Source organism: Elaeis guineensis, chromosome 10 (assembly GCF_000442705.2).
Source record: "Elaeis guineensis isolate ETL-2024a chromosome 10, EG11, whole genome shotgun sequence".
Classification (NCBI taxonomy): Eukaryota; Viridiplantae; Streptophyta; class Magnoliopsida; order Arecales; family Arecaceae; genus Elaeis; species Elaeis guineensis.
Window position 1 is genome coordinate 79,948,137 of NC_026002.2, and position 25,158 is coordinate 79,973,294.

The following is a 25,158-nucleotide window of genomic DNA, read 5'->3' on the forward strand; positions in this document are numbered from 1 at the left end:
GAATACCTTCCTAAATGGGAAAGGCGTGCTTACCATGTGACTATTTTTTGAATGATTTCTTTCCTTCTCTCCTTTTTTTTTTTTTTTTTTCCAGTAACTTGGCTCTACAATTTTGAACTTGTGGCTATGCTTCAAAGTTGTAGACTGAAATCTATATCTCACTAGCAAGCCTTCTTGTTCTTAGGTTCTTTTACAAATATCACCAAAGAAGCATATATGCTTAGCTCCACCTACCATGCTTCCTAGAGATTCCACGAATCCGTGACATATCGACCATTCAAAAAAAGATATGAAAATTTGGAATTTGAACAAGAGAAACCCGCGTTTTTTCTTGGAAAAAAAAAAAAAGGGAAAAAGAAAGGTAGCCGGGGAGACAAGATTGGCTGGTTTGATTCCCAATCATGCTTGGTGGGTCCGTAGCAACATTTCCGTTACACGGCAGGCAAGTTACTGCAGCATAGGGATAGTGGGGTCATAGAATCTAGCGAACCTCGCAAAGCCCCCGAGAACGTGGGGTAGTGGGGCCCGCCTCAATCGGACCACCAAATCAATCGCAGTTTTTCAAAACTAAGAAAGAATGTTTTTTTTTTTTTCTTAAAAAAAATATTGGCATCCTATGATCAATCTCAAGCGGAACAACGGATCCAACCGTTGATTAACTACCAGAAGTACATGGTTCGATAGCTCAAATGTTCCGGAGTCCGGAGCCTCCATCAGCCGGGCTGCACTTTTGAGTGTAACACCACCGTTCGAGTCCGACCCAACCGATCCCGAATATTAAAATGACAAAAGCGGGGAGAGCGACGCAAACCCTGGCCCGAGACATTGTAGTTAAAAATGCCAATTGTTATTACCTCTCGCGGCGAGTGGGACAAGGGCCTGCTCCTCCTCCGTCTCCCTTCCACGCTCCTCATCCCCTCTGCCTCCACGAGGTCGAGACTTCTACCCCCCTTCCTCCCACCCTCGGTGGCGTCCATCCGTGTCAACCCTGCGTTCTTAAATGTAGAAGGAGAGGAGGACGCAAGGTTAAACTAGACAACTCTTTCTTCCTGTTCTTTCTTTCTTCCTATTTTCGTTTTCTAGAATTAGCAGGGGAATTATATTTAATTTTGTCAGCCTTTAGAACACTGGTCAGACTTGGTTTCCTTCGAGAGCAAGCCGCCGCCGGGATCTTGATTTCGATCGGTCGCTTGAGCGGGGTCTACAGGATCTTGATAGAAGTCGGTAGGGGAAAAAGTGAGAAGATCGCCAGAGAGAGGGAGGAGGGATGTCGAGAATGATGGTGGGGTGCTGAAAGATTATGGAAGTGGTTGCCCTTGGCGGTGGAGATGACGCTTTACATTGCTCGCGAGGCTTCCAAGGTCTCCTTTCCCTTCTCTTCTTTTTTTTCCTTTATTTTTTCCCCAAATTCTTTACTAGCCTTTCTATTTGCTTTTCTTGCGCTTGTTTTGGTTGTTCCAGTGTCTTTTTGTTCGATTGCAGCTATGGAGGAAGGTTTGCATGGAGACGTCGGTGGAACTTCATCTTCTGCTGGAGAAATGGAAGCTGCTGCTAGCGGGACTCGTTTTTCAGGTATTCTTGGGCTGATCTCTATTGGTTATATCCAATTCAACGTTGAGGGTTTTCAAGAATTGAGAATTTAGAGTTGTTCCTTCTGAGATAATTTTGGATGATTCCTTCTTCTTCGATGGAATGTCGAAGTGATAGGGCTTATGAGGCTTTTAATGATGCATCGATCATTTAATTTTGGGTTTTGATTCATGTGTGCGGTTTCCATATTTGTGTGTTTCTTAAATTGCACAAACTGCTAAAAACATGTGCTCTTTGTTAGTTGTTGTTGCTGCTGCTGTACTTATCCCACTTGTTGTGGATTCATATAACTTTCAGTTTAGAGGAGTTGTGTAAATTTTGGAACTGGATGATTTCTCATGGATTTGCAATGACCAATACATCAAAATATATACAAGAGACTTACCGTGAATTAGGCCTCAAAGCAAGGTAATAAATCTTCTAAAATAACTAATCTGCCAAGGAGGTAACAAATCTCCTAAAATGACTAATCTGCCAATGATGTGATTGTGGCCTATAAATCATGATTAAAAATACGGCTATTATCTAAATGGCAGATTATAAAATATATATTTTTGAATATGGCGGATATGGTGGATGTGTATTTTTGAATATGGTAGATATGGCAGCTCTATATTTTTGAATACTCTCCCTCAAGTTGGAGCATGAATATCGAGAATGCCCAACTTGGAAAGTAAAAAAAAAATGAAAACGATCCCGTCCAAGTGCTTTTGCGAAAATGTAGGCTAACTGGTACTTGGTGGAGATGTGGGCAAGCATGATGGTCTTAGATTGGATATGCTCGCGAATGAAATAGCAGTCGATCTCGATGTGCTTTGTGCATTAATGAAAGATGAGATTGACGGCGATATGAAGGGCCACTTGATTATTGCAGTATGTCCGCATGGGTTATACTGGTTTGTTTAGCATTAGCAACAATTGCTGTTCCACCATCTTTTCTCCCTCATGCATTCCTCCGTTGCTCCCAATTGGGTGGATATCCCATAAGCCGCGACGAGGTTGGGGTTACCAGCTACGAATTTTAGGACAGAAGAAGCTGCTCTGATACCATGTAAATTTTGGAACTTGATGATTTCTTATTGATTTGCAATGACCAATACATCAAAATATATACAAGAGACTTGTCATGAATTAGGCCTCAAAGCAAGGTAATAAATCTCCTAAAATAACTAATCTGCCTAGGAGGTAACAAATCTCCTAAAATGACTAATCTGCCAATGATGTGATTGTGACCTAGAAATCAGGATTAAAATTATGACTATTATCTAAATGGCAGATTATACAAATATATACAAAGAAATATGTCCGAATATAGCGGATACAATAGATATGTATTTCCAAATATGTCAGATATGGCAGCTTTATATTTCTGAATAAGTTGTTCGGGAGGAAGCAAAAATCTAATGTTGGTTTTCTAAATTGCACGGCATCTTCTCCTGATTGGTCATGATATTGTTGTTTACTCAGAAAGCATTAAATTGAAATTCTACTTTGAAATTGCGTGATGTCGCATTCAGCAAAGAAGTTGTTGCTCATTATAATGGCAAGATAAGACTAAGTTGGCAAAGCGGTACATTTGGCATTTTCTTCCAATACACTCCACCACTCGAGTTGAAACTTCAGATTATCATAAGTTGTCATTTATCAACTGATGCTGTTTTTGGATGATTCGGCATCTGAGAAAGTAGATGGTGCAAACAACTTAAACAACTCTTTTAGGAAACTACTGATCTTTTTCTGGATCATTTTTAATTTTACTAAATTTTAAGGCATGATTTGCTTGTATGGTTGACATTTTGTTCTTTGTTAGAATCATGCAGAGAAAGTCATCAGATAACCATTTGGTTGTTATGAAAGTTCAGATAGTATAAGAAGCTTTATTTTGGAGTTTATCCTGTCCAAAAGTTTAATATGTGAGGAGGGGGGAGAAGCTTAACTTATTAGTTTGGCTGATACCTAATAGGGGCCTTTATCTATATTAGAACATTACTGAATATTGTTGCATTGTTAGGATTGATGCTGATCCATATATGCCAAGGTTTGGAAAAAAAAGATTGTATAAATTTGTTTGATGACTCAGGGAACTGACATATTCGTGACTAGAATATGGTAAGATATGAGTAAAATGGAGGATATGAGCAAACTAAATCAGTTTAGAACAGTGCGAGATGATTATGAATGAGTTTGAATTGGCCAATCATTTCAGAGGGCTTCCTATTTTTACATTTTCCATTGCATTGGCCATTGTTTACTATTGGTCACAGTTGATCTTAGAAAACTTCCATTGGCTAGAATCCCAGCTAAATACGAGTGGACCGAACGGATTTGTAGGGACTCTAGCAGGTGGCGATGTTTTCATTAGTGTGTGTGTGTTTTCTGTAATGAACTTTTTCATTACTGAATGATACTAATAAGACCTATTGGAAAGTTATGTTTTTGATGGTGGACTCCATGCATTAGACTTCTAGTTACCTGTGACTTACCTTACCTTTCATAGTTGATTTTAGAAAACTTTGGTTGGCTAGAAGCCTGGCCAAATATGAGTGGACCAACTGACCAAGTGAACTTCTAGGGACTTTAGCCTCTCAAAGTTTCTCATTGGTGTTTTTTTTTCTTTTGCTGTGATTTACTTTATCACTACTGAATGATACTAATAAGACCTAGTGAAAAGTTATTGTTTCTGATGGTGGATTCCATGCATTGAACATGTAGTTACCTATGACTCTGGGTTTCATTTACCTTTACTTTTCCCTCTCTTGCTTCTAAAAAGTTATATAAATCATGCATATTTCACTTTGCATATCAAATTGTGTAGAATACTTGTTAGCATTCAGTATCATAGCAACAAGTTTCTCCATCTTATGAATGTGGGTCAAAGAATCTTTCTTCTTCTTCTTTTTTTTTTTTTTTTTTTCTGAATGTGGACATTAATGTATTATTTTTGGGGTTTTCAATGCCACAAAGAGGGGAAATCTCATCAAGAATGCAATGGTGCACATCTTGAAGTAGATGAGTGATTTACTGGGAAAATGCATGAGATTCAGCTCTCATCTGGATGATTTCTATGGAGCCCAAGCTGAAAGACCAATTTCATAATGATATTGAAGTTTCGGTATATGCAGATAAAATCTAAGATTTGGCTATTGAAAAATCTAAATATTAAAAGAAATGAATTTCCTTTGTTCATGTTCAATGAGTACAATGATCATTTATAATTAATGCTTGAATCAAATGTGACCATTAAGACAAATGTTCAAAACAAAGATTTTACAGTCTTTTGAAACATGTTGACTGGTCAAAGCTTCAATGATCAGATGTGATTTGTTGGTTTTTGGGAAGATCTCAAGATAATATCAATGTAATATTAGCATATTAACATAATTAGGATTCTAGGTGGGGCTTTAGGTTTGGGTTTATTTAGTTGTTTTGGAGTTTATGTTGTCTCTCCCTCCCTCCCTCTCTCTCTCTCCCCCCCCCCCCCCCCCCCCCCCCCCTCTTCTCTCTATTGTTAATAAATCATCTGGAAAGAATCTGTTTGTGACTAGAGAATTTAAGGTTCAGTGCATATATCTGAGATCCACTCATATGTTGGGTGGGGGAGGGGGGGACAGCAGTAAGATTTCTTTTTAAAAATTTTTATTTTTTTTACTTTTGGTAGTTTTACTCTCAAAAGACTATGAACTCATTCTTCGGCAGTGAGACTGTAAATAAGGTTGTTTTCTTCTTTTCTTTTCTAGTTTGGTATAGTGTCACATGTGATTCGTTTCCACATTTATGCATGGTGGTCTCTACAGTGTGGATCTTAGGTTAAGTTGGTTGGGAAATTATCTGTTTTGATAATGGATTCAATCAGTTTGTCCCTGTTTTTTCTTTTGCTTCAGAATTAGTCCCTCTGTAGATTTGATTGTCATTTTATTGTATTGATGTATCAAAGCAATCACACACATGGTTTCCAATGACAAATTTATCAACATATAGCATCAGCACCTTTTCTTAGAACAGATTTGATGTTGATTTATTTCTTCTCAAAGAGTCCCTATCTTCATGAGGGTAATTTTGGCAGGATGAAAATCTTTTTATCCGTGCTTCCAACAAGCCATCACAATCACCCCTTTTGAGAATGCGAGGTACCCAATTCAAGTCCTGTTCTCCTTCTTATGGCAACTTGTCTCCGCTGCCCCTGTCAAAATAAAAAAATTCCATGCTTTTTCTTACCTGTGGGTCTCCTCTCTTATCTCATAACCTCCCTCCCCCAGGGGAAAAAAACGGGGAAGACACACTCATGTAACTCATCATGTGAAGTTTAGATGTTCCAACTGAAAAAAAAAAAGTGGGGGAGGACAAAAGAAAAAAGATAGCTTAAAGAAAAAGGGTTAAAGTTATCAGATGGGATTAAATCCATTAATAAACATGAGTTTGAACTCTACCTTGGATACTAATTAGTTTTGGATATTAGTTTAGATCTTCAGCTGCATCTTGTAGGGTTCTAATTTGTTGGAGGTCCAATATGTCCTGTTGGATTGGGGTGCAGGCCTAGTATGGATCTGAATGCATTTTACAGCTACACTCATATTAGATACAGAAAAGTACTGAGTGGTTCAATTTATTAGCAAGTCAAGAAATTATAAGTGGCTTTTCCTCCTGTTCCTTTCCAGTTAGAGTTGCATAATTGTAAACAATACCTCATTATTGTTGGCTGACCAACTTCTGTATAGGGAGCATCATCCTTAGAACTATAAAAGTTAATCAAATTCCTTCCCACTAATACCATACAGTTTGTATATGGTCTCTTCCACCTCTTTTGATGGCACTTACCTGTATTCTTTCAAGGCCTCTCCTTTGTTCAGGCCTTCTGTTGCAAACATTGTACACAGTCAAGCTAATTCTAATTGCCATCTTTACTTTGTTTTGTGTTAGTGTAACTCCTAGCATTCTACATACACATTTATATTAAAGTCTTCCTAAATTTAGAACTTTTCTTTTTATGCACCATCCTCATCTTTATTATGCACATTTTCTGCTCATTTAACCTCTACACGCTGCGGTTTGATCCATGTAACAAAGTGTCTGAAAATTGTCATATGGCATTTTGATGTGTCTTTTGTCTAATGAAATGGCTGTCATATCTCCTATTACTGAGTGTTGTATATTCAAATAAAAAAATTAATCTATATTGAAATAATTTTTCTTTATATTGAACTTCTGAGCTTGAAGCATTAATGTCTTCTACGTCACGCTGTATTTGAGGGAAAAAAGAACTCCATGTTGCAACTATTATTTTATTGGACTTTGATTCACCTAGATAAATCTCTTTGGATGTTGATGTTGTTACTTTTATTCTAAACGTTTGGCAAGCTTATGGTATATCATCTTCTTCTGATGGTGCAATTCAGTATCATGGTATTGAATTGTTATTAAATTCACATGGTTTCCTTCATCATGTTTATGCAAGTGGGCAGGTAATTTAGTATGTTTATTTCATTGACTTGCAATTTCTGTTGTTATAATTCATCGTCTTTATCTAATGTTTCTTCAAATTCATCATGGGCTTACTTGTATAGTTTTTGACCAAGGCATAAATTAATTTTAGGACTTATGGTGTGATTTTTTCTATCGCTAGTATATTCATGGATTGGCTGCTCGAGGAGTTCACTATTTACATCAACCCGGACCAACTCTTCAAGATCTTGGATTCATGATCCTTCCGGTATGTATAGTATGTGTAATCTACTGCTTAATCTTATTAACTTAATTCTTTAATTAAGCATAATATTAGTTTTATTATTAAACTGACTTTTTGTTGCTTTCCGTTATTTGTAATTTAGGAACTTGGGAAAGAAAGGGGCTACATCAGTGAGAGTGTATTTACTGTCATCTTTTTGTCCTTTGTACTGGTATGATCTCTCTTTTGGTTTTTATCTGTTTATGAAGTTTTCTTGTTGATATCAATGGCTGCAACTATGTCATCGTTTGACTTTTTTAACTATGTTATTGCTTGACCTGTTTTATTTGTGCTTATAAACAATTATTCTTAGAATGATTGCATTTCAAGTTTTGAAACAAAATCATGTTTCTTCAGTTTCTCCTTTGTTTGGCCTTAAAGTTTGCTCCTACTTCTGAAGGAGTCTCTGCATTTGTTTTTTCATTCTTGTTACCTTTGGTTCATGTACATACTTGTAGCTTCTGGACATTTTGTATTGGATCAAGGAGCAACTTCCAATATTCTTAGTTATTTCTAAGATGCAATGAGGCTTATAAGTTTAAAGGTATTACCAAGATCATTGCTGTGGCAAAAGGGATGAGCAAAATAGTGTCAAATGTGAGAGAATATCCATGATCTGGTGAGAGTATTAATGTATGCTTCCATCAAGCATTCTCAGTTTTATCTTACTGGTAATTGCTTATTTGGGATCCTATTAAGTTATTGAAGTATATAAAGTCATGAGGTATGCACTAAATAGCATATGTCTGCATGGCTGATATTGACATGTGAAGTTGTCTTTTGTTTTTATAAACATTCTCTTCTTTTAGTAGATACGCTCGTCCATATTAACTTTTACCATATGCCTAGGAGAGAGGGAAAGTCTAGAAGCTGAAATGGACATGTTTATCAATTCCACTGTAAACAACCTTGATTGATGGGATCATAAACATTCACTAAATGCTCCTTCCTCTTAAATAAACAATGTGTAGTGCATATGCCGGCATTGGTAACATCTATATGTATACGAATATGTTTAACAGGTCTTAACCTATTTGGAATTAAGAAAACCTGTGTATTGTGACAAAAGTGGGAAGCATGTCTGCAGAAACATATCAAAAAGGATTTGTAAAGCTGTCGAGGTTGCATATACAGATGTGTATGCATGGGTATGTAGTGGCATACAGGTAATATTAGGCGAGAAGATTGTTAGAGTAGAAGTTTTAAAAAGAGAATGATATTAGATGGTTTTATCCTCTTCTGCTGAAGTACCAGACCAGTAAAATATTTGCTCTTATTTGTTATGCCACTTGCCTATACATCTCTTATTAAAACATTCCAAAATTAGACTTGAACAGAAACTTCTGTTTCTTCAACATCTTCCAGTGCTGTACAGTAATTCTGCCAGAATCAGGGAAGTTCATATAGTTGTGACTGCCATAACTTTATTGCAGTTATTTCCATCCTTTTACCATGGTGGTCATCTAGTTTATAAATCTTATTGGCTGCAATTTATGCCTTGTTTTGTTTTGTACCTCCCATCAGCCATGTCTTTTTTATCCTCTCTCCTATATGTGAGTGCTCATGTTTATCTAACATTGCAGAAAGGCTGTATATCTATCTCATTGTGTGGTGGTTGTGACATGGTCTTTCTTCTGTTGCAGTGGACATTTCATCCTTTCATATATCACAGCAAACGCTTCTATACCGTTCTACTCTGGCGCAGAGTATTGGCATTTTTAGTTGTAAGTTCACTGATCTTTTTGTTGTTTTTTTTTTTGTTTCCTGGTCATGCTCTGCTGTGATGTGGAATATGCACCTTGCAGGCTTGCCAAGTTTTACGGATCATTACATTTTTTTCCACCCAACTTCCTGGTCCGAATTATCACTGCCGTGAGGTAACAATCTGTATAGCATGGTTATTAGTGATTAATTAGCATTTTGCTTGGTCAAACGTTTTAATTCATATAATTTAATACTTAAACCATGTTGCTTTCCATGTTTGTTTGCATTCAATGCAGGGTTCAGAGCTTGCTAGACTGCCCAGACCAGACAGTGTAGTTGAAGTGCTTCTCATTAACTGTAAGTATCCCTCTCTTGGGTTTTGATCTAATACCCTTGAATGCACTATCTATTTTCTATATGTTTGCTTGCTTGTTTTTGTTTGCAGTCCCACGGGGAGTCGTTTATGGTTGTGGTGATTTGATATTTTCATCGCACATGATATTTACGCTGGTTTTTGTGCGTATATACCAGAAGTATGGTTCTAAAAGGTAAAGATTGATATCAAATTAATCATGGACTGGTTTCATCTCCTGTGATCAGAGTCGAATATTTTGCTTCATAGTATCGTATGCATTGGGATTAGGCATGTTCACAACTTCCACCACATGTGATATGCAAATAGCAAAATTTTCTTGATATTCTTGCAGGTTTGTCAAGCTGCTTTCCTGGTTGCTGGCTATCATTCAGAGTCTACTCATAGTAGCTTCACGCAAGCATTACACAGTAGATGTTGTTGTTGCATGGTAGAAACATATGATCATAGTGATATTTATTTTTGGCAGCATGTTTGTTTTTATTTTAATTCGTTTGGCATGTCTGCAGGTATACTGTAAATTTGGTGGTATTCTTTGTTGACAATAAACTACCAGGTGAGTTTTCTTTCCTTTTTTTCTGGATAATCATGTTGTGTGCTTGATCATTGAAATTGTAATTGTCATATTGTCATCATATAGAAATGCCAGATCGAACTGGTGGGTCCCCGCCATTGCTGCCCTTGAGTGTCAAAGAAAAGGAAGGCAGGGCCAAAGAAGAGAACCACAAGCTGTTAAATGGGAATTCGGGAGAGATTGCTGATTGGGTATGTATCACTAAATGATTAGCTATTTTCTCACTGAGGAATTATGGGTCTAACATGGTTCAATAATGAGCTGATGTTAGCTAAACAAAATCAAACACTTTCGTTAGGTTCAAATGCTCATTTTCTGTATATAATTCCAGGTTGAATTTCAGTTATGGGATTTTTATTTGTCGGTCTCTGTTCTTTGTGATGTCTGCTGCACTTGAAGACTTGTTTTGCTGTTTCCTGTTTATGCCAGCTTGGGCCTAGGACAAGGAAGACTGCCTTTATTTATGGAAACAGTTCATTAAGATTAAAAAATGCATCATTTATAATGGAATATTTCTGACTTGAAGTGTCATTTATCTTTCTGTTAGATGGACCAGAAGGAAAGGTATGGTGGGTTACCGCCATACTTATGGAAACTTGCAGTAGTGCACTTATGTTCGCTATTGAGCCTGCTCATGTCTATTTCTTTTTGCCATATAAATGAATATTTAGATGAGTTGATGTGGCATGGGGTAAGATCGTATCACATTACTAATAGGTTGGTGCATCTTTATCATAGTGTGTTAATATGCATATTACCATATTTTGATCCTATGTGATGTACTCATTACATTTTTGTGCATTATCTAACTCTCTTTTGGAGCATTAATATCTGTATTTTCTCTTTGAAGTATTAATATCTGTATTTTCCCCCAGAGACAAAGACCGCAAGTAAATGGGAAGCATGTAGAAGATGGAAACCATGTCCATTCTGAGGCAACTTTGAACGGTACATAGATGATGTTGGATGCCGCTGTAACTGCTGTTTCTCAAAGGAATCAGACGGAAGCTTCCTGATGTCTCGCTAGGCTAAAGCTTTGTCAGGTGATAGGCAGCATGGTTGCTCGCAGTCTGTAACCTCACTGGAGCCAAAATTTTGGCTTGGGCCTATAACAGTTTTGCTTGTTTCATGGTAATTATGCCCACATGTATCCTTTAGTTTTGTTCATTTAGATTCCGTGGCCAATTCTTATGAAGCGGTTAAAGGAGTTTATTCTTATCTTGGCTAGGTCGGTGTAGTATTATGCATGGTTGAATATGCTTTTTTAGTTAGACAACCGTGCCATATATTCAGGTTTTCTGCATGTCACGTCCAGGATTTTATCAATATTGCTTAGAACACCTTTTCTTGTGCTTATTTGCAAGTCAAAAATAATTTAAGATAAATGTTTTTTTTATTGCAATGTAGTCCTTTTATCAGCCTTTTGTCGCCCACAGTAATCTTGATCCTTCATTAGGTCAACCAAAGGTAGGAAATGACCATCCTATCCTTGGATATTCTCAATTACGGATTTGCTTGGCTAGAACCTGGATACGTTTTCCCTTTCTCTATCTAGGGTTTGTCTTTTTTGTTGCTCTCCGCTGGTGTTGCAATCCTCGCTAGTGTTGTAGCTTCCTAGTGTGTTCTTTCGAGGGTCTATAGATCTCGAGGTTTCTGAGTGGGTTCTTGGAGAAGTTTCGCTCCTTTCTTCGTTGCCGATCCCGTGGCAACCAGCCTAGTAGCCCTTCTCCCAAATAAGCTCTCTCTCGGAGCGGTACCCCACCTCGCTCTTTGTGCTAGTAGGTCAACACTGCCCTTCTTGATCCAAACTAGGTCTGTACTCACAATGCTCCAACAGTACTCTCCATCCATTGATTTTTAGATTTTGCTATGGCATTTTAAAAGATAGATGGCTTGAATTTTTTCATTAGTAATCAATTGGAGCATTAAATATGCATGATTGGTATGGTAAATACCTCAAAGATCAGAATTAAATTGAATGTCAGTTTTTTTTTTTCTAAAAATTTTTTCGCCTCTCCTCCTCTCTTAAATCATGATTTTTCAATAGAGTTAGGTGGTAGAATTGGAGAAGGTCCGAGGAGAAGTTGGGGGGACGTGCATCGAGGGCAGAGGAGGGGTGGGATGAGACGGCGATGTCATCACCAAGGGTAGAGGAAGAGGAGAGAGAGGAGGAGGTGGGGGTGTGCACTGAGGGTCGAGGAGAGAACGGGACGTTGGGGTCATTACCAAGGATGAAGGAAAGAAGAGAGGGGGTGTAGCGAAGGAGAAGAAAGAAGAGAAGGCGGGGCTGGAGGGGGCTGTGGTGGAGAAAAAAAGGAGAGAGGATGGGGGGCACGAGCAGGAGGCGGTGCGGTCGCGAAATAAGGGTGGCATAATTATGAGAGGGCAGAGGGAGGGGGGTGAGGGGGGGCGGCACCATATGGTGGAGAAGAAAAAAAGAGCAGGGAGATAGCGCAGTCATGGGAAGGTGGGGCTTGTGGCGGAGAAGAAAGAGTAGAGAGATGGCTCATTCGTGGGAGGAGGGGATGGCATAAGTACCAGGAGGCCACGAGTGTCGGTGGAGGGGGGTGTTGAAGAAGGGAAGGGAACACTCTGAAGTGGGGCGCTCATGCGGGAGGTGGGGAGGCGAGCAGGAGGCGATGGGGGGGAGGGGGGAAGACCACCGGGGAGGTGACGGGTGGCGGCGAGGAGAAGCAAAGAAGAAGATGTAGAAGGATAAAATATAATAAAATATTTATTTTTTTTAAAAATAATAAAATATAAAAAAAATAATAGTGTAATATTTAAATTATCTTTCATAATAAAAAAATATTAATAGAGTACCGTAGCAAAATCTTTGATTTTTTATGCAGTTTGAGTTTTTTTCTTTTTTTTTTTTCTTCGTGATGTTGTTGTTGTGTAGTGTCACTATTTATAATGATATTTGAAATTTCAACCACATTTCTTTTCTTGATCTAATATTAACTTCTTTATTTGGAGTTTTGCAATTTGTTTGGCCATTGACCTTCAGGATGCTCAGGTTAACACTACTGTTCTTGATCCAAGATGGGATTCTTTAATCCAAATGCTGGAATTTGGGATATTAGTGTTGTCTGGCCATTGATTTTATCTGACTTCTTTTACATTTATTCCACCTTTAATTCTATGATTAATACTCAGATTTTAATCCTAAAATTAATGTGTAGCCAGCATAAATGCAACAAATCTGCTGTACAAACATATGGTATCAAGAATACCCAATAGGATGGTTCTTTTTTCTTTTTGTATAATTCTTTATCTTCAGCAGTTAGAGCCATAATTGGATGCAACACTGGTAGACATATGGTAGCATGACGAGAAGAAGGCGGAAAGACAGACAAAACCGAGAGCATTTTTTTTTTTTTTGGTAGGAAAAACCGAGAGCAATTGATGGCAAGGACCAAGCAAGAGGAGGAGATAACCTTGAGAAGTAAAGGTGTAGAGAGATGAGTAGATGGTAAAGAGGGAAGGAGAGGATTGAAGAGGAAAGGAGAGGAGAATGAGGAAGTTGGGAAGAGGGAATAGATGAGAACGGGGGCAATATCGGTCTTATCAAATGTGAACAGGTTATTCCGTCCTCTAACTTGCAATGGTCCCAGCAAAAGATGGAGAAAATGGCCTGTTCATTGATCTGTTAGAGTCAATCTAATCGAAGGATAGTCTTGTAACTTCAATGAATGGATTTCTAAATAGAGATTAGAGGAGATGTTGTATACAATATTGACAAAATCCTGGCTCACTTTCGAACCGGTTGAGGCGATTGGCCGTTATAAGGGATTGTTTTTACTGCATGATGGTAGTGGGGTTACAATTCCATGGGTAACTGAAAATTTCATCGTACTTCTATTTCTGAGGAACTTCGGGTGGTATCACATTCATGGATGGTGTTTCCGCCTTTCAGGTTATGCCCTGGTCTCAAGCGTCAGGACTGATAACAGGCTTACCATAATAAATAGAAATGCGGCTGATAATAACCTAAACTATCTTCTCGATCAATCAAACTCTTCTCTAAATATGCAATAATAAGTTAATTTGTCTCCGGTAAATTCTATCTTTTTGGTAGGTGCAAGTCACATGCCTTGCTTATAGTCCCATCATTCTGATGATGTAGGAAAATGAATGCCTATAGGTCGGTCTAGGCTGAATTTTTCTGTGAATAATCATAAGTCTCTCTCTCTCTCTCTCTCTCTGCACGCATATCATCTTCAGTTCTCCGGCAAGTTAACGTGGTGCTTATTAACTAACCATATGAAATATATTAAAGCTCATGAACAGCTTCGAACATTGGTCAACCAACATTTGCCGCTAAGTACATATTCATGGCTTATATATATATATATATATATATATATATATATATATAACCATACGAAATATATTAAAGCTCATGAACAGCTTTGAACATTGGTCAACCAACATTTGCCGCTAAGTACATATTCATGGCTTATCTATATATATATATATATATATATATATATATTGAACGAGATTAAATTATATTGTTGTATCCGTTATCTTTGAGAGAGGGCTATCGACGCTAGTCAGTGGAGCATCTGAACATGTGCACTGCACGTCGGGAAAATGATTGATTATAGACGGTTAGTACGCATCAAACATTGCAATTTTACATGCTAACAAAGGACTGTCCTTAAAAAAACAAAAGTTAACAAAGATCGTGATCAAAGAGTAAAATTGTCAAGATTCAGAGATTCCCTTCAAATATATATATATATATATATATATATATATATATATATAAACGGCATGAGAGAAGCCTTCAAGCTAGAGGCTTATTGTTTCCTCTCACTCACGATTCTCAGCACACTCCGGACTGGGGGGATTTTGTTTATCTGGGCAGAGACTGGAATGACAACTCAAATCCACTTCCTCTACATGTCCTGACTTTGATCAGTAGAGGAACCACTTAATGGATGTTGTTCAGGCCTTGGCCATTGTCCTCTTCCCCCACCTCCCTTGCGGGCCACTGGAGGACAGCTTTCAGCAAAAGAGAATCACGTTGACGTATCATAACGGATCTGAGACTTTGAGAGCCTTGTGGTCTTGTCCAGTAGAATAGTAGCAAATCAGACGGTTCCTTTCAGATCTTAGGGTGGCATGGCATGTTCCTCTGAATTAAAGAATCAGTACTGCTATCATGGTAGTTGCTCCAAAGGATGGATGCATGCATGCCTGTACCCAGCTAAAAGGCTTGCCCACCATGTGGGCATGGGTGGGCTTTTAGCTACTTTTTGTAGTTTCCCCTGTTATTGGATACGTCCAGCTTTCTAACAAAAGTAGAAATATGATAAAATTCTTCTCGTTTATTTTTTTTCCTTTTTTAGCTCAGCTGGATCCATGGCCGGAAGAAAGATTGCTGTTGTCTCACAATTAACATAATCTTTCACCATCAAATCACCAAAAAGTATGCATTTCTTAGTATTAATAAACTCATCTTTGGAATTATTTCAGTATTATTAAGTGGTAGAGGTGGGCGCACGCTACATGGCAAGTCTTGTCGCACCAAAACCTGGTAAGGTGGAAGATGGTTGTGTTGGGTCGAGCACTGGCAGAGCTCATAAAAAAAAGGTTACGTGACTTGCCGTGTGGAACCCCACTAGACCCCTGCGTTTCCTACACCAGTTAAAGCAAAAGGAGGAGAAGCCGGCCCATGTCATCATCATTCCGTAGCAGGTCGTGGCGATGTTCCCTGCCTTTCCCCATGCCTGTCAGAAAATAAATTGGCTCTGGCTCCATGTCAGTGGAGAGTTATAATTAAACCGCAGGACTGGATGATGACTGCCCCAAGAACTTTTTCAGCAGTAAATCTCAGCAACAGGTTCCTGGTTTTATTGCTCTTTAGATCCAATGCCGGGGAAAAGAACGTCCAGTTAGTGCTGCATATTTATAACAATTCATTTGGAGAAAGAGAAGCCTCGGGTGAGCTTGGAAAACTGGTGCGAACATCCACATATATGGTTACTTTAATACGATGAGTGAAAGCAGCGACACGAGGGAAGCACGCCAAGTGCGAACGAGAGGGAGCAGCAACCGCATGTCTGGCTATTAATTGTCTGAATGAATTAGTTGAGTGCGTTTATGAGGTTCACGAGGAATACACACATATCACACCATTAGAGTGACATATCATTTACACTGCGGGATAGAAAAAAGTATTCATGGTCACAAGGCTAATCTACAGTTACTTTTCCTCAACCGTGTCATCGTAGGGTTCCATATTGGTATTGTGCAGACCTGGGAAACGAATGTTGGATACGCTCCTATAACAGAAAATACCCGGAGTCCTCCAAAAAAAATGTTGGTCTTTTATTGTCGTAAGTAGGAGTGAGTTGGGCGTTTATTAGGGGAGGATGATATGAGCATCTCTCACCTACTGGCTGTCCCAAGTGTACTTATGTATATAGATAAAAATACTCCATTAACATGTGCACATTTTTACAAAATTGTTGCTACGCAGGTCCTGCATGATATAGTATCACATGATTGGAACAATGATTTGCAATGTTAAACAAAAATTATGTCAATAATTTTTCATTTGCACCATAATTAGATATCCTCGTGGCAATTGATTGCACTGTGAACGTTGGTAGCAATTTTGAACCGTGTAAAATGTATAATAAAACATTTATACTGTTCCTCTTGTAATATATGTATATATGTATGTGTTATAATATATAAAGAGCCTCCGTAGAGATGTCCCCCTCGAGCAGGTTGAACGAGTAGTTTATTAAACTGAAAGAGATGGTGTTGTTTCAATCAGTTGAGTCAAGGATGGTAGGCTACTATGTGTAACGTATCCGGGCACGTGGAAACTCAACTACTTCCAATATCCTTATATATCACATCATAAAATATTGTTGGCTCTCTATTAGCTTACTTAGTAACAGCAAATTTCGGACATTGGATTTGCTGTAATTGTGGCTAACCCAGGGATGCTTACTAAACCCTGTCAACAGTACCAACACATTAAACGTCTTTTGTAGGCCATGCCAGGCGTGAGTTGCGCAAAATATCCCGAGACTGGCAGAATAAAAGCAATAATGTTAGACATCAATTGAAGGCTCCAGATATCATACTCAAGAGTGCCTGGTAGGACCAAATATCCTCTCATCCTGCTATGGTCAGGTTTGCTGGCCTCTATGTCGATGTATATTATCAGTTACTCCTCGAGGGTCGTGCAGGGATTTGTTTATTTTCCCTGGGGCTCAAATAGCTTGTGTCAACCCAATTCAGTCCAGTATGGTTCTAGGCTTCTCTGTGTCGTCCGAACCCACCCGGGTCCGATTCCAGAATGTGGATCAAGAAAAAAACACCAAGTGACGTGAACGAGTAGCCGAGACTGTAGACCGAGGAGGAAGCAAGAAATACGTGTACATGGTCAACAAGGAAAAGATTCGCTTATTATTGTACAAAAGAAAAGGAAAAAAAAGAAAAAGATTCGCTTATGAAATTGTTTTGAAGGAGAGGCTGTTTTCAATTTTCAAAACCTAGATTCCGTGGTGAAATGGTATACCGAAGTTAATGGGTTGGGAGGGGCGATTGGATATTAAAAACAATACGAAGTTAATGGGTTGGGAGGGGCGATTGGATATTAAAAACAATATATATATATATATATATATATATAGACACACACACACACACACACACATCGTAGCATTGCGAGAGGGACCAGAAAAGCAGCTGAAAGGAGAAAAGGTTGAGGGAAACCTCGGATCCACAACAAATCCACTCTCAGAGTCTTTTATCTTTCACCATTCGTTCTCCTTTCTTGTTTCTGCCCCTCCCTTCCCCCCCCCCCCAGTCTCCATCCTTTCCCCTTCTCTTTTCTTTTCGACTAGCTTGCTCCATCTCGTCGTGAGTGATGAGATCTTCTTCTTGATTATATCCGAAATCCTTAACATCGCCGAGCGATTAAGAATGGGAGCTCGCTGCTCCAGATTCTCCCTCTGCTGGTGGCCCGCCCACTTCAAGTCCTCTGTCCTCGAGCCCGCCGACGATCTTGGTACTCTTTCTTTTCTCTCTTGGCTACCGATCAAGGTGGTGGTGGTGATGGTCGCTTTAATTTGTTGTTTATTATGAATGGGAGCTGCAGAGAATGGGGGCGACGGCGATCGGGACGGGGTGCCGAGGTTTGCGGAGTTCAGGCTGGAGGAGCTTCGGGCGGCCACCGATGGCTTCTCCCCAGATCACATCGTCTCGGAGCACGGCGAGAAAGCCCCCAACGTCGTCTACCGTGGCAACCTCCTCAACAGCGACCGCACCGTCGCCATCAAGCGCTTCAACAAGTTCGCCTGGCCCGACCCGCGCCAGTTCCTCGTCCGTCCCCTTTCCTTGTTTTAAAATTTCTTTGTTCTCTCTTCTTTCTCTCTCGTATTTTGATTTCGATCGGTTTCTTGGTGGGCTCGCAGGAGGAGGCGAGAGCGGTGGGGCAGCTCCGGAGCGAGCGGCTGGCCAACCTCATTGGCTGCTGCTGCGAGGGTGAAGAGAGGCTGCTGGTCGCCGAGTTCATGCCCCACGAAACCCTAGCCAAGCACCTCTTCCACTGTACTCGCTCCTTCCTCCACCCACCTCGGTTCTTTGTTTTTTTTGTTTTTAACTTTTTCCCTCAATAAAATTTGGAACCGTTACCGATTATTGCTGATGAATAAATTCGAGGTAGTCGATCCTATATAATTTCCTTGATCCGTATAGATTCATCGCCTGCGGAAATAATTCTTTGCAAAGTGCTTCTATATTTGGTAATTTTTAGTTGTTTAATCGTGAATGGGCGAGAGTGGTATTTATGGCATTTTAAGTTGTTTATTGGAAGAATTTTATATAGTCCGGTTGATGTAGCAGGCATCATTTATTGTTCTTTTTCCATGCAATACTCTATTTACTTTGTTGAATCAATTGTAATATATAGCGTTGTGATAAGTTATATATATATATATATATATATATATATATGTGTGTGTGTGTGTGTGTGTGTGTGTGTGTGTGTGTGTGTGTGTACATACATACATATACATACATACATATATACATACATATACATACATACATAAATACATACATACATACATATGCACATGTGTATATATATATATATACATACATACACGTGTATATATATATACATACATACACAAGTGTGTGTGTGTGTGTGTGTGTGTGTGTGTGTGTGTGTGTGTATGTGAATCAAGCCAATATTCTAGGTATCAATTTTCTTCATTTATATAGGTAGACTTTTGATTATGATAAAGGCTTCTGTTTCAGTTGCTTTCAAGACCAGGTTGTTTCGTTCTAACATGATCTAAATATTGTATATACATGGGCGTATTTTTGAACCACCTTCATAGAGTATACTGGATCAGTGGTTTAATAATGAAAAATGAGGGGTGGTGATGGTATATGACAGGGGACACGCAGCCTTTGAGTTGGGCAATGAGGATAAGAGTCGTGTTGTACTTAGCACAAGCACTGGAGTATTGCAACAGCAAGGGGCGGGCACTCTATCACGATCTCAATGCATACAGAGTCCTCTTTGATCAGGTGAGATCATCAGCTGGCTTCTGCATAAATGGTACTCTTTCGTCATGTGCTGTCGTGCTGCATTATCACCACTGGCTGTGTTTCTGATCGGGCTGTCGGAATTTGACAGGATGGTGATCCCAGGCTCTCCTGTTTTGGCCTCATGAAGAACAGCAGAGATGGGAAGAGTTATAGCACTAACTTAGCATTCACACCTCCAGAGTACCTCAGGACAGGTATGCAGATTCTTTAAGTGGCAGTGGGTTGAGTGGCCTTTGATTACTTTATACAAAACACATGCATCCAAACATGTTTGCTGGACTTTTGCATGTTTTAAGCATTGTGGTAGGTTAAACTTGTTAAATGGTTCCTGTTGAATGCGTTGGATTGCCTAATTCAGTGTAGGACCTTGTTGATGTATATTGGGGTAAAAAAGTCATTTTCCAGGTTTGAAGTTTTGGCAGGGTGTTCCGTTGAACCCAAGATGTTCAATTTTGGAGCTTCTGCTTTTTTTTTTTCTTTCCTTTGGCACTCCTTATGGTTTTTAATTTTAAACAGTGTCTTCCGTTTGGAAATAAAGGTTTCAATTTGTCCAATATAATCTAAAATTATATTTCAAATACTTTTTCTTCTTCTTTCTAACATATTTCTTGGATTAATAACCTTGGATTCTGTTTAGTTGCAACTTCAAAACTACAGAAAAAAACTGGTGCATCTATCAAAACCAAACTCCTTTGCCCTGGCCCGAACTAAACAGACGAACCTTGCTGTTGATTTCAAGGAATGATCCCCAAAAGAGTATCTTTTGAATATCTTATTATCTATTCTATTCTTTTTTGATATCTCCATTCTGCATGTTCTCCCCCAAATGGAGTAATGGACTTACTTAGATCATATATAGGCATTCCCTCTATAGCTACTAGATTGCATGGGTGCTGTAATAGAGAATCTACAATTTCCATGCATATAGTTTCATTTTTTTCTAAATTTAAAATTTAAAATCAATCGATTGGATGATGTGCATAAAAAAGGAAATTATATGTTGTTCAGAGTTGGAAAGTATCATATATATCTTATTAGATCCTTTTGGCAGGGAGAGTGACGCCAGAGAGCGTAGTATACAGCTTTGGAACTCTGCTGCTTGATCTTCTTAGTGGAAAGCATATTCCCCCAAGCCATGTAAGCTCGTACTTCCCAAAAATATGTTTGGCCTTACCTGATTTGAAGCTGAATGCCATAACAGCATTTAGTAGCAGTTGATTTACTTGAATGTTTTGGAGGATGTAATAGTATTGTCTATGAGCCATTTCTACATAAACAGCCCCTAAATTAGTACTTGAACTATATTCATTCTCTATGCTCCTGAAGGACAGGAAACTCCTAAATCTGCTCGCAGGGACAGAAGATTAGTATGATAAGCTAAAATTCTAATACTTCTACTGATAATTTTTCCTAGACAACTCTTGACATGTTGTCCTTTAGAAATTTAACTATTATTGCAAGTTTGAAATAGTTGATGGTAAGATTTCAAGTGTAATTTCCCTGTATGGAACGTCTCGTTATAAGTACAGTGAAGGTGAATGCCCTTTGATAAGCTTTACCACAATGATTTATCCAGAGCTCCATCATGCAGCCAGATGGATGCTTCAGCTTTTATAAGCAGGCTTACACACAAACTTGTGCATGCCACAGGCTAATTTGACATTGTTTTGTGGCTTGATGGTGATATTAATTTCTGTGTAGCAACAAACTATTAAGGGGTGGCAGAATTTTATGTTAAAAAAGTGCATTTGCTTCCAATTCAGCACCTTCGTCTCTTAGGTCCTGTGTTGATCTATGTGTGGTCGACAGCTTATAGTTTAGTGTGCATACATTGTCACTTATTGCCCCTATATTCTGAACCTTAAATGTAGATCGCAAAATAGCGGGCAAAAAAAGAGAAAACAGAACTTTTGTGGCTTCACTAGTGTCAATGTTAAAAGATTTTCTTTATTCCCGCTTTCTACTTATCTGTTTTGAACTTGGACAGAGCAATTGTCCCATCACAATTGATGAATTCAGAGCATTGACATAGATCTCTCTTGCTGCAGGCACTTGACCTAATTCGCAGTAAGAATTTTCTGATGCTGATGGATTCATGTTTGGAGGGGCATTTCTCCAATGCTGATGGGACTGAACTGGTGCGGCTGGCTTCTCGTTGTTTACAATATGAACCTCGTGAGAGGCCAAATCTGAAGTCATTAGTGACCACTCTTACATCGCTTCAGAAAGATGCAGACGTAAGTTTAATTCCCTTAGAAGCTACTGTTTTGGATCATTAAGAACCTCCTTGGTCTCACACATTTCTTTTCTTCTTTAATTGTGAAATTTTCAACATACATTAGGTGGCTACTTATGCTAGAGGTTATGCAATTCTCCTCTAATTCTGGCTCAGTGGAGCATTTGGTGGTTACTGCACTTGATATTGCTTGACTAAACCTATAGATTTTTGCAATCCATTTGTTATTTAAATTATATGTCAACAGTTCGTTTCTTGTGATTACTGTTATATTTTCCCACAAAAAGGTTATAGAACTATTTTTCAACCTTGGTAACATAGATAAAATGGTCATAACAGTCATTACTCATAGATTACCTGCATAAACTGTACTGATATTTTTTTGTTTCTGAAAGCAGGTGACATGTTCATTTTATTTTGATTATACTATTTTGTTACTCTGTGTTCATACTACAATGCATGGTACTCATTCAATTTTTACTTAGCAGGTGCCCTCATACATATTGATGGGTATTCCACATGGTCCTACAAACTCTGTGCAAATACTTTCTTTATCTCCTTTTGCTGAAGCTTGCACCAGGTTAGACCTCACTGCTATACATGAAATATTGGAGAAGGTTGGATACAAGGATGATGAAGGAATAGCCAATGAGGTAAGAAAAACTTTTAGCCTCTGTTTTCACTTTTTATATGCAGTTTTGTGCTTGTGTTTGCTTTCATGTTTTCATTTCTATAAGGTACTTGTAGATTCGACCAGAAGAGGCATTATTTGTCTGTCTTAACCCTGCTCTGTGGTTGACTTCCCTCCTTTTTCCCATTTCCCTTGCATGTAATTTCTATATAACTTTTGGTAGATCCAACAAGAATAGTACCTTAGTTCATGTGCTTTGAGGTGCATGTGGAGCAAAATGTAGCGAGTCTAAATCCAAGAAAATCATTATGGGAAATTATCTTTCTGAAACAAAGGTGAAAGTGCTTTAGTTTTCCCCCCTTTTTTTTGTGCATGGAATTAAGATCTGAAATTGTTGCCATCATATGAAGGTGAGTTCATTTTTAATATTCCACTAAAAGCAGCTATAAGCCAATAGAAGATAGACAACTACTTAAGCCACACAATTTGGGATTTTCTTCAATCTTTTATCTTACACAAATCATTGGTTAAGCTTAACACCCACCTGTAAACAAGAAAGGAACAAGTGGTGAACAAAATCAACACATTTGGAAGACTGAACGACTGGTTCTATTGTTTTCAAGTCTATGCTTCTGTCCTTGTATTATTTAAACAAGCATGATTTGGTTTTAAGGAAATGCATATTTAGTCAATAATGGGAGATCAGGCATCTTTGCAGTCCACTCTTAAATCAAATTTACCGCCTTGCGCTGAATAAACGAACTGTTGAAGGCATATCCTCCTTGGGCTTTCAATATTTGTCATGTAGAATCCTACTTATATGGGTTTCTAATAGCAGGATTTTCCTGTAACAACTGGCTTAAGGAACATGGAATTTTCCAAACATGCATGCATGCACAGACACACTCCTGTTGGAAACTGTGTTATAAGTCTCTGCAGCCCAACTGAGGCTTATCAATGCCAAAAGTTTTTTTGTTAAGAAAAAAAAAGGACAAAAAAGGAAAAAAGGAAAAAGACAATAATGAGAACACTTGTGGCATATCCTGGTCAGTGATTTCTTCTGAGTTTGTAATTTACGTTTTAACCCAATTTCAGTTTGAATTCAAATTTCAGGAAGCTGTGTAGTTAAACAAGAATCAGTAATAGGGTCAAAGGGATGGGTGACAACTTTGTTATTGTTAACAAACATATTTGGATAGTAACAAAGACCAGGAATGGTATGCTAAGTAACCTGCACCATGCATCTATCACATGGCAAAACAAAGGAAAATTTTGTAGTAGGAAACAACACACAAAAAAAAAAAGAAGGGTCACTCTCACGATTGCTTGCTCTTACATTTTAAGTGATCTGGTATCTGTTAAAGCTGACATAAATTTACCTTCATGGGTCATTATTAATTAGCTTCACTGATTTGCTATCCATTTCAAATATGTTGTTCTCTTGTGCAAGGATGCTATGAATTTCAAATCTATTGTTCTCGGTTCTCCCAAGATTCAATTCTGATTAATGTGAAATTATAAATCTCTCTGAATATTTTCATTTGCCATTCGGTTCTCTACTCCCAAAGATTATGTCACAATGGTTATCCTTCTAGCAGCTCTCTTTCCAAGTGTGGACCAGCCAAATGCAGGAGACTTTGAACTGTAAGAAGCATGGAGACAGTGCTTTTCGGGCTAAAGATTTTGGAACTGCAATTGATTACTATACACAGGTTTATTCTATGAGCCTAAAACATACATTATAAGTTACATTTATTCACATTGATTTAGACACTGCACTGAATAATAAGAAGTCAGGTAGCCATTTAATTATTCATTCAATTTGATTGGGTGGTGAAACTGGCCTCGTGACAATTCTAGACTTGTGAGAAGTGAGTCCTTAGCCTTTCTCATCACCCAGTTTTATCCAAGATATTCCCCACGCATTCTTCTTCTATTCATAGGTCATGAAATTCTTTCTGTTACTTTTCTTTTGGCTAATTTCTTTAACCGGTGCGTCTGGGCGTGTACAAGGTAAATTTTTGGATGTAACAGAAACTACAGAATATGAGTATAATTTCAATCCTGCTATAGGAAACCTCTAAGTTGTGATTGATGAGCAGCAAGCCTGGCATGTATTAGTTCCTTCAGTCGATATTGCCAAGAAAGCTTTTCACACTCCACCCTGTACTATTCAAAACATGTTCTCTTTCCCTTGACATGCTGTAAAAACCTGAGGAGCTTGACTTTTTTTTTTTGCTAGTTTATTGATAGTGGAACAATGATTTCTCCAACGGTCTTAGCCAGGCGTTGCTTGTCATACTTGATGAACGATATGCCACAAGAAGCTCTAGGAGATGCGATGCAAGCGCAGGTGGTGTCGCCTGAGTGGCCCACTGCTTACTATCTTCAAGCTGCTGCTCTACTTAGTCTTGGAATGGAAACCGACGCCCAGGAGTCGCTGAAAGATGGTGCTTCTCTAGAGACTAAAAGGAATAAAAAATACTGAAGTGTAAAGGTTTATTGTTCTGTTTATTTATTTTTTTTCTTGTTTTTCATTTCTTTTAATTGCCGTTGATGCGCACCAATAGGTTTGGTTCGTGTTTCTTTTTGTTGAAGTGTCTGTATCATGGACAATGATGGGATCAAAAATTAAATGAAGTTGATATAGCATTTCAATCCACTGGGGTATGATTTGGCAGATAGCAATTGATTATGATTTAATTAACACCAAGGCTGAGCAACAATTCGTAGC

General features: G+C 38.5%; 2 protein-coding genes across 6 annotated transcripts; both read left to right on the forward strand.

The window, feature by feature from the left end:
- Positions 1-796: 796 nt before the first annotated feature.
- LOC105052153 (phosphatidylinositol:ceramide inositolphosphotransferase) lies at positions 797-11,181 on the forward strand. 4 transcript variants are annotated; one of them, XM_029266763.2, is made up of 13 exons: positions 797-1,025; positions 1,124-1,361; positions 1,462-1,572; positions 7,211-7,297; positions 7,416-7,484; positions 8,956-9,036; positions 9,118-9,189; positions 9,313-9,373; positions 9,462-9,564; positions 9,724-9,819; positions 9,899-9,945; positions 10,030-10,154; positions 10,839-11,181. In XM_029266763.2, the coding sequence occupies exons 2-13, from the start codon at positions 1,329-1,331 to the stop codon at positions 10,917-10,919; spliced, it is 966 nt and encodes a 321-aa protein (XP_029122596.1). In that variant the 5' UTR covers positions 797-1,025; positions 1,124-1,328; the 3' UTR covers positions 10,920-11,181. The 4 variants fall into 4 exon arrangements, with proteins under 4 accessions (XP_029122596.1, XP_029122599.1, XP_029122597.1 ...); XM_029266766.2 differs by having other exon boundaries at positions 1,483-1,572; XM_029266764.2 differs by having other exon boundaries at positions 842-1,025; positions 1,117-1,361.
- Positions 11,182-17,651: 6,470 nt separating this feature from the next.
- Positions 17,652-25,086, forward strand: LOC105052150 (serine/threonine-protein kinase BSK5). 2 transcript variants are annotated; one of them, XM_073244266.1, is made up of 10 exons: positions 17,652-18,004; positions 18,089-18,318; positions 18,411-18,546; positions 19,403-19,536; positions 19,646-19,751; positions 20,609-20,694; positions 21,606-21,794; positions 22,282-22,446; positions 24,023-24,136; positions 24,667-25,086. In XM_073244266.1, exons 1-10 carry the CDS (start codon positions 17,920-17,922, stop codon positions 24,910-24,912), a joined length of 1,491 nt encoding a protein of 496 aa, XP_073100367.1. In that variant the 5' UTR covers positions 17,652-17,919; the 3' UTR covers positions 24,913-25,086. The 2 variants fall into 2 exon arrangements, with proteins under 2 accessions (XP_073100367.1, XP_010931161.1); XM_010932859.3 differs by having other exon boundaries at positions 17,653-18,004; positions 18,095-18,318.
- The last annotated feature ends 72 nt before the right edge of the window (positions 25,087-25,158 follow it).

Bases quoted from the DNA above. Each gene is read 5' to 3' on its own strand.
- LOC105052150 (XM_073244266.1), top strand. From the start codon at position 17,920: ATGGGAGCTCGCTGCTCCAGATTCTCCCTCTGCTGGTGGCCCGCCCAC. The intron at 18,005-18,088 runs GTACTCTTTCTT...TATGAATGGGAG, and splicing joins CGAGCCCGCCGACGATCTTG to CTGCAGAGAATGGGGGCGAC. The intron at 18,319-18,410 runs GTCCGTCCCCTT...GTGGGCTCGCAG, and splicing joins CCGACCCGCGCCAGTTCCTC to GAGGAGGCGAGAGCGGTGGG.
- LOC105052153 (XM_029266763.2), top strand. From the start codon at position 1,329: ATGACGCTTTACATTGCTCGCGAGGCTTCCAAG. The intron at 9,374-9,461 runs GTAAGTATCCCT...TTTTGTTTGCAG, and splicing joins TGAAGTGCTTCTCATTAACT to TCCCACGGGGAGTCGTTTAT. The intron at 9,946-10,029 runs GTGAGTTTTCTT...GTCATCATATAG, and splicing joins TGTTGACAATAAACTACCAG to AAATGCCAGATCGAACTGGT.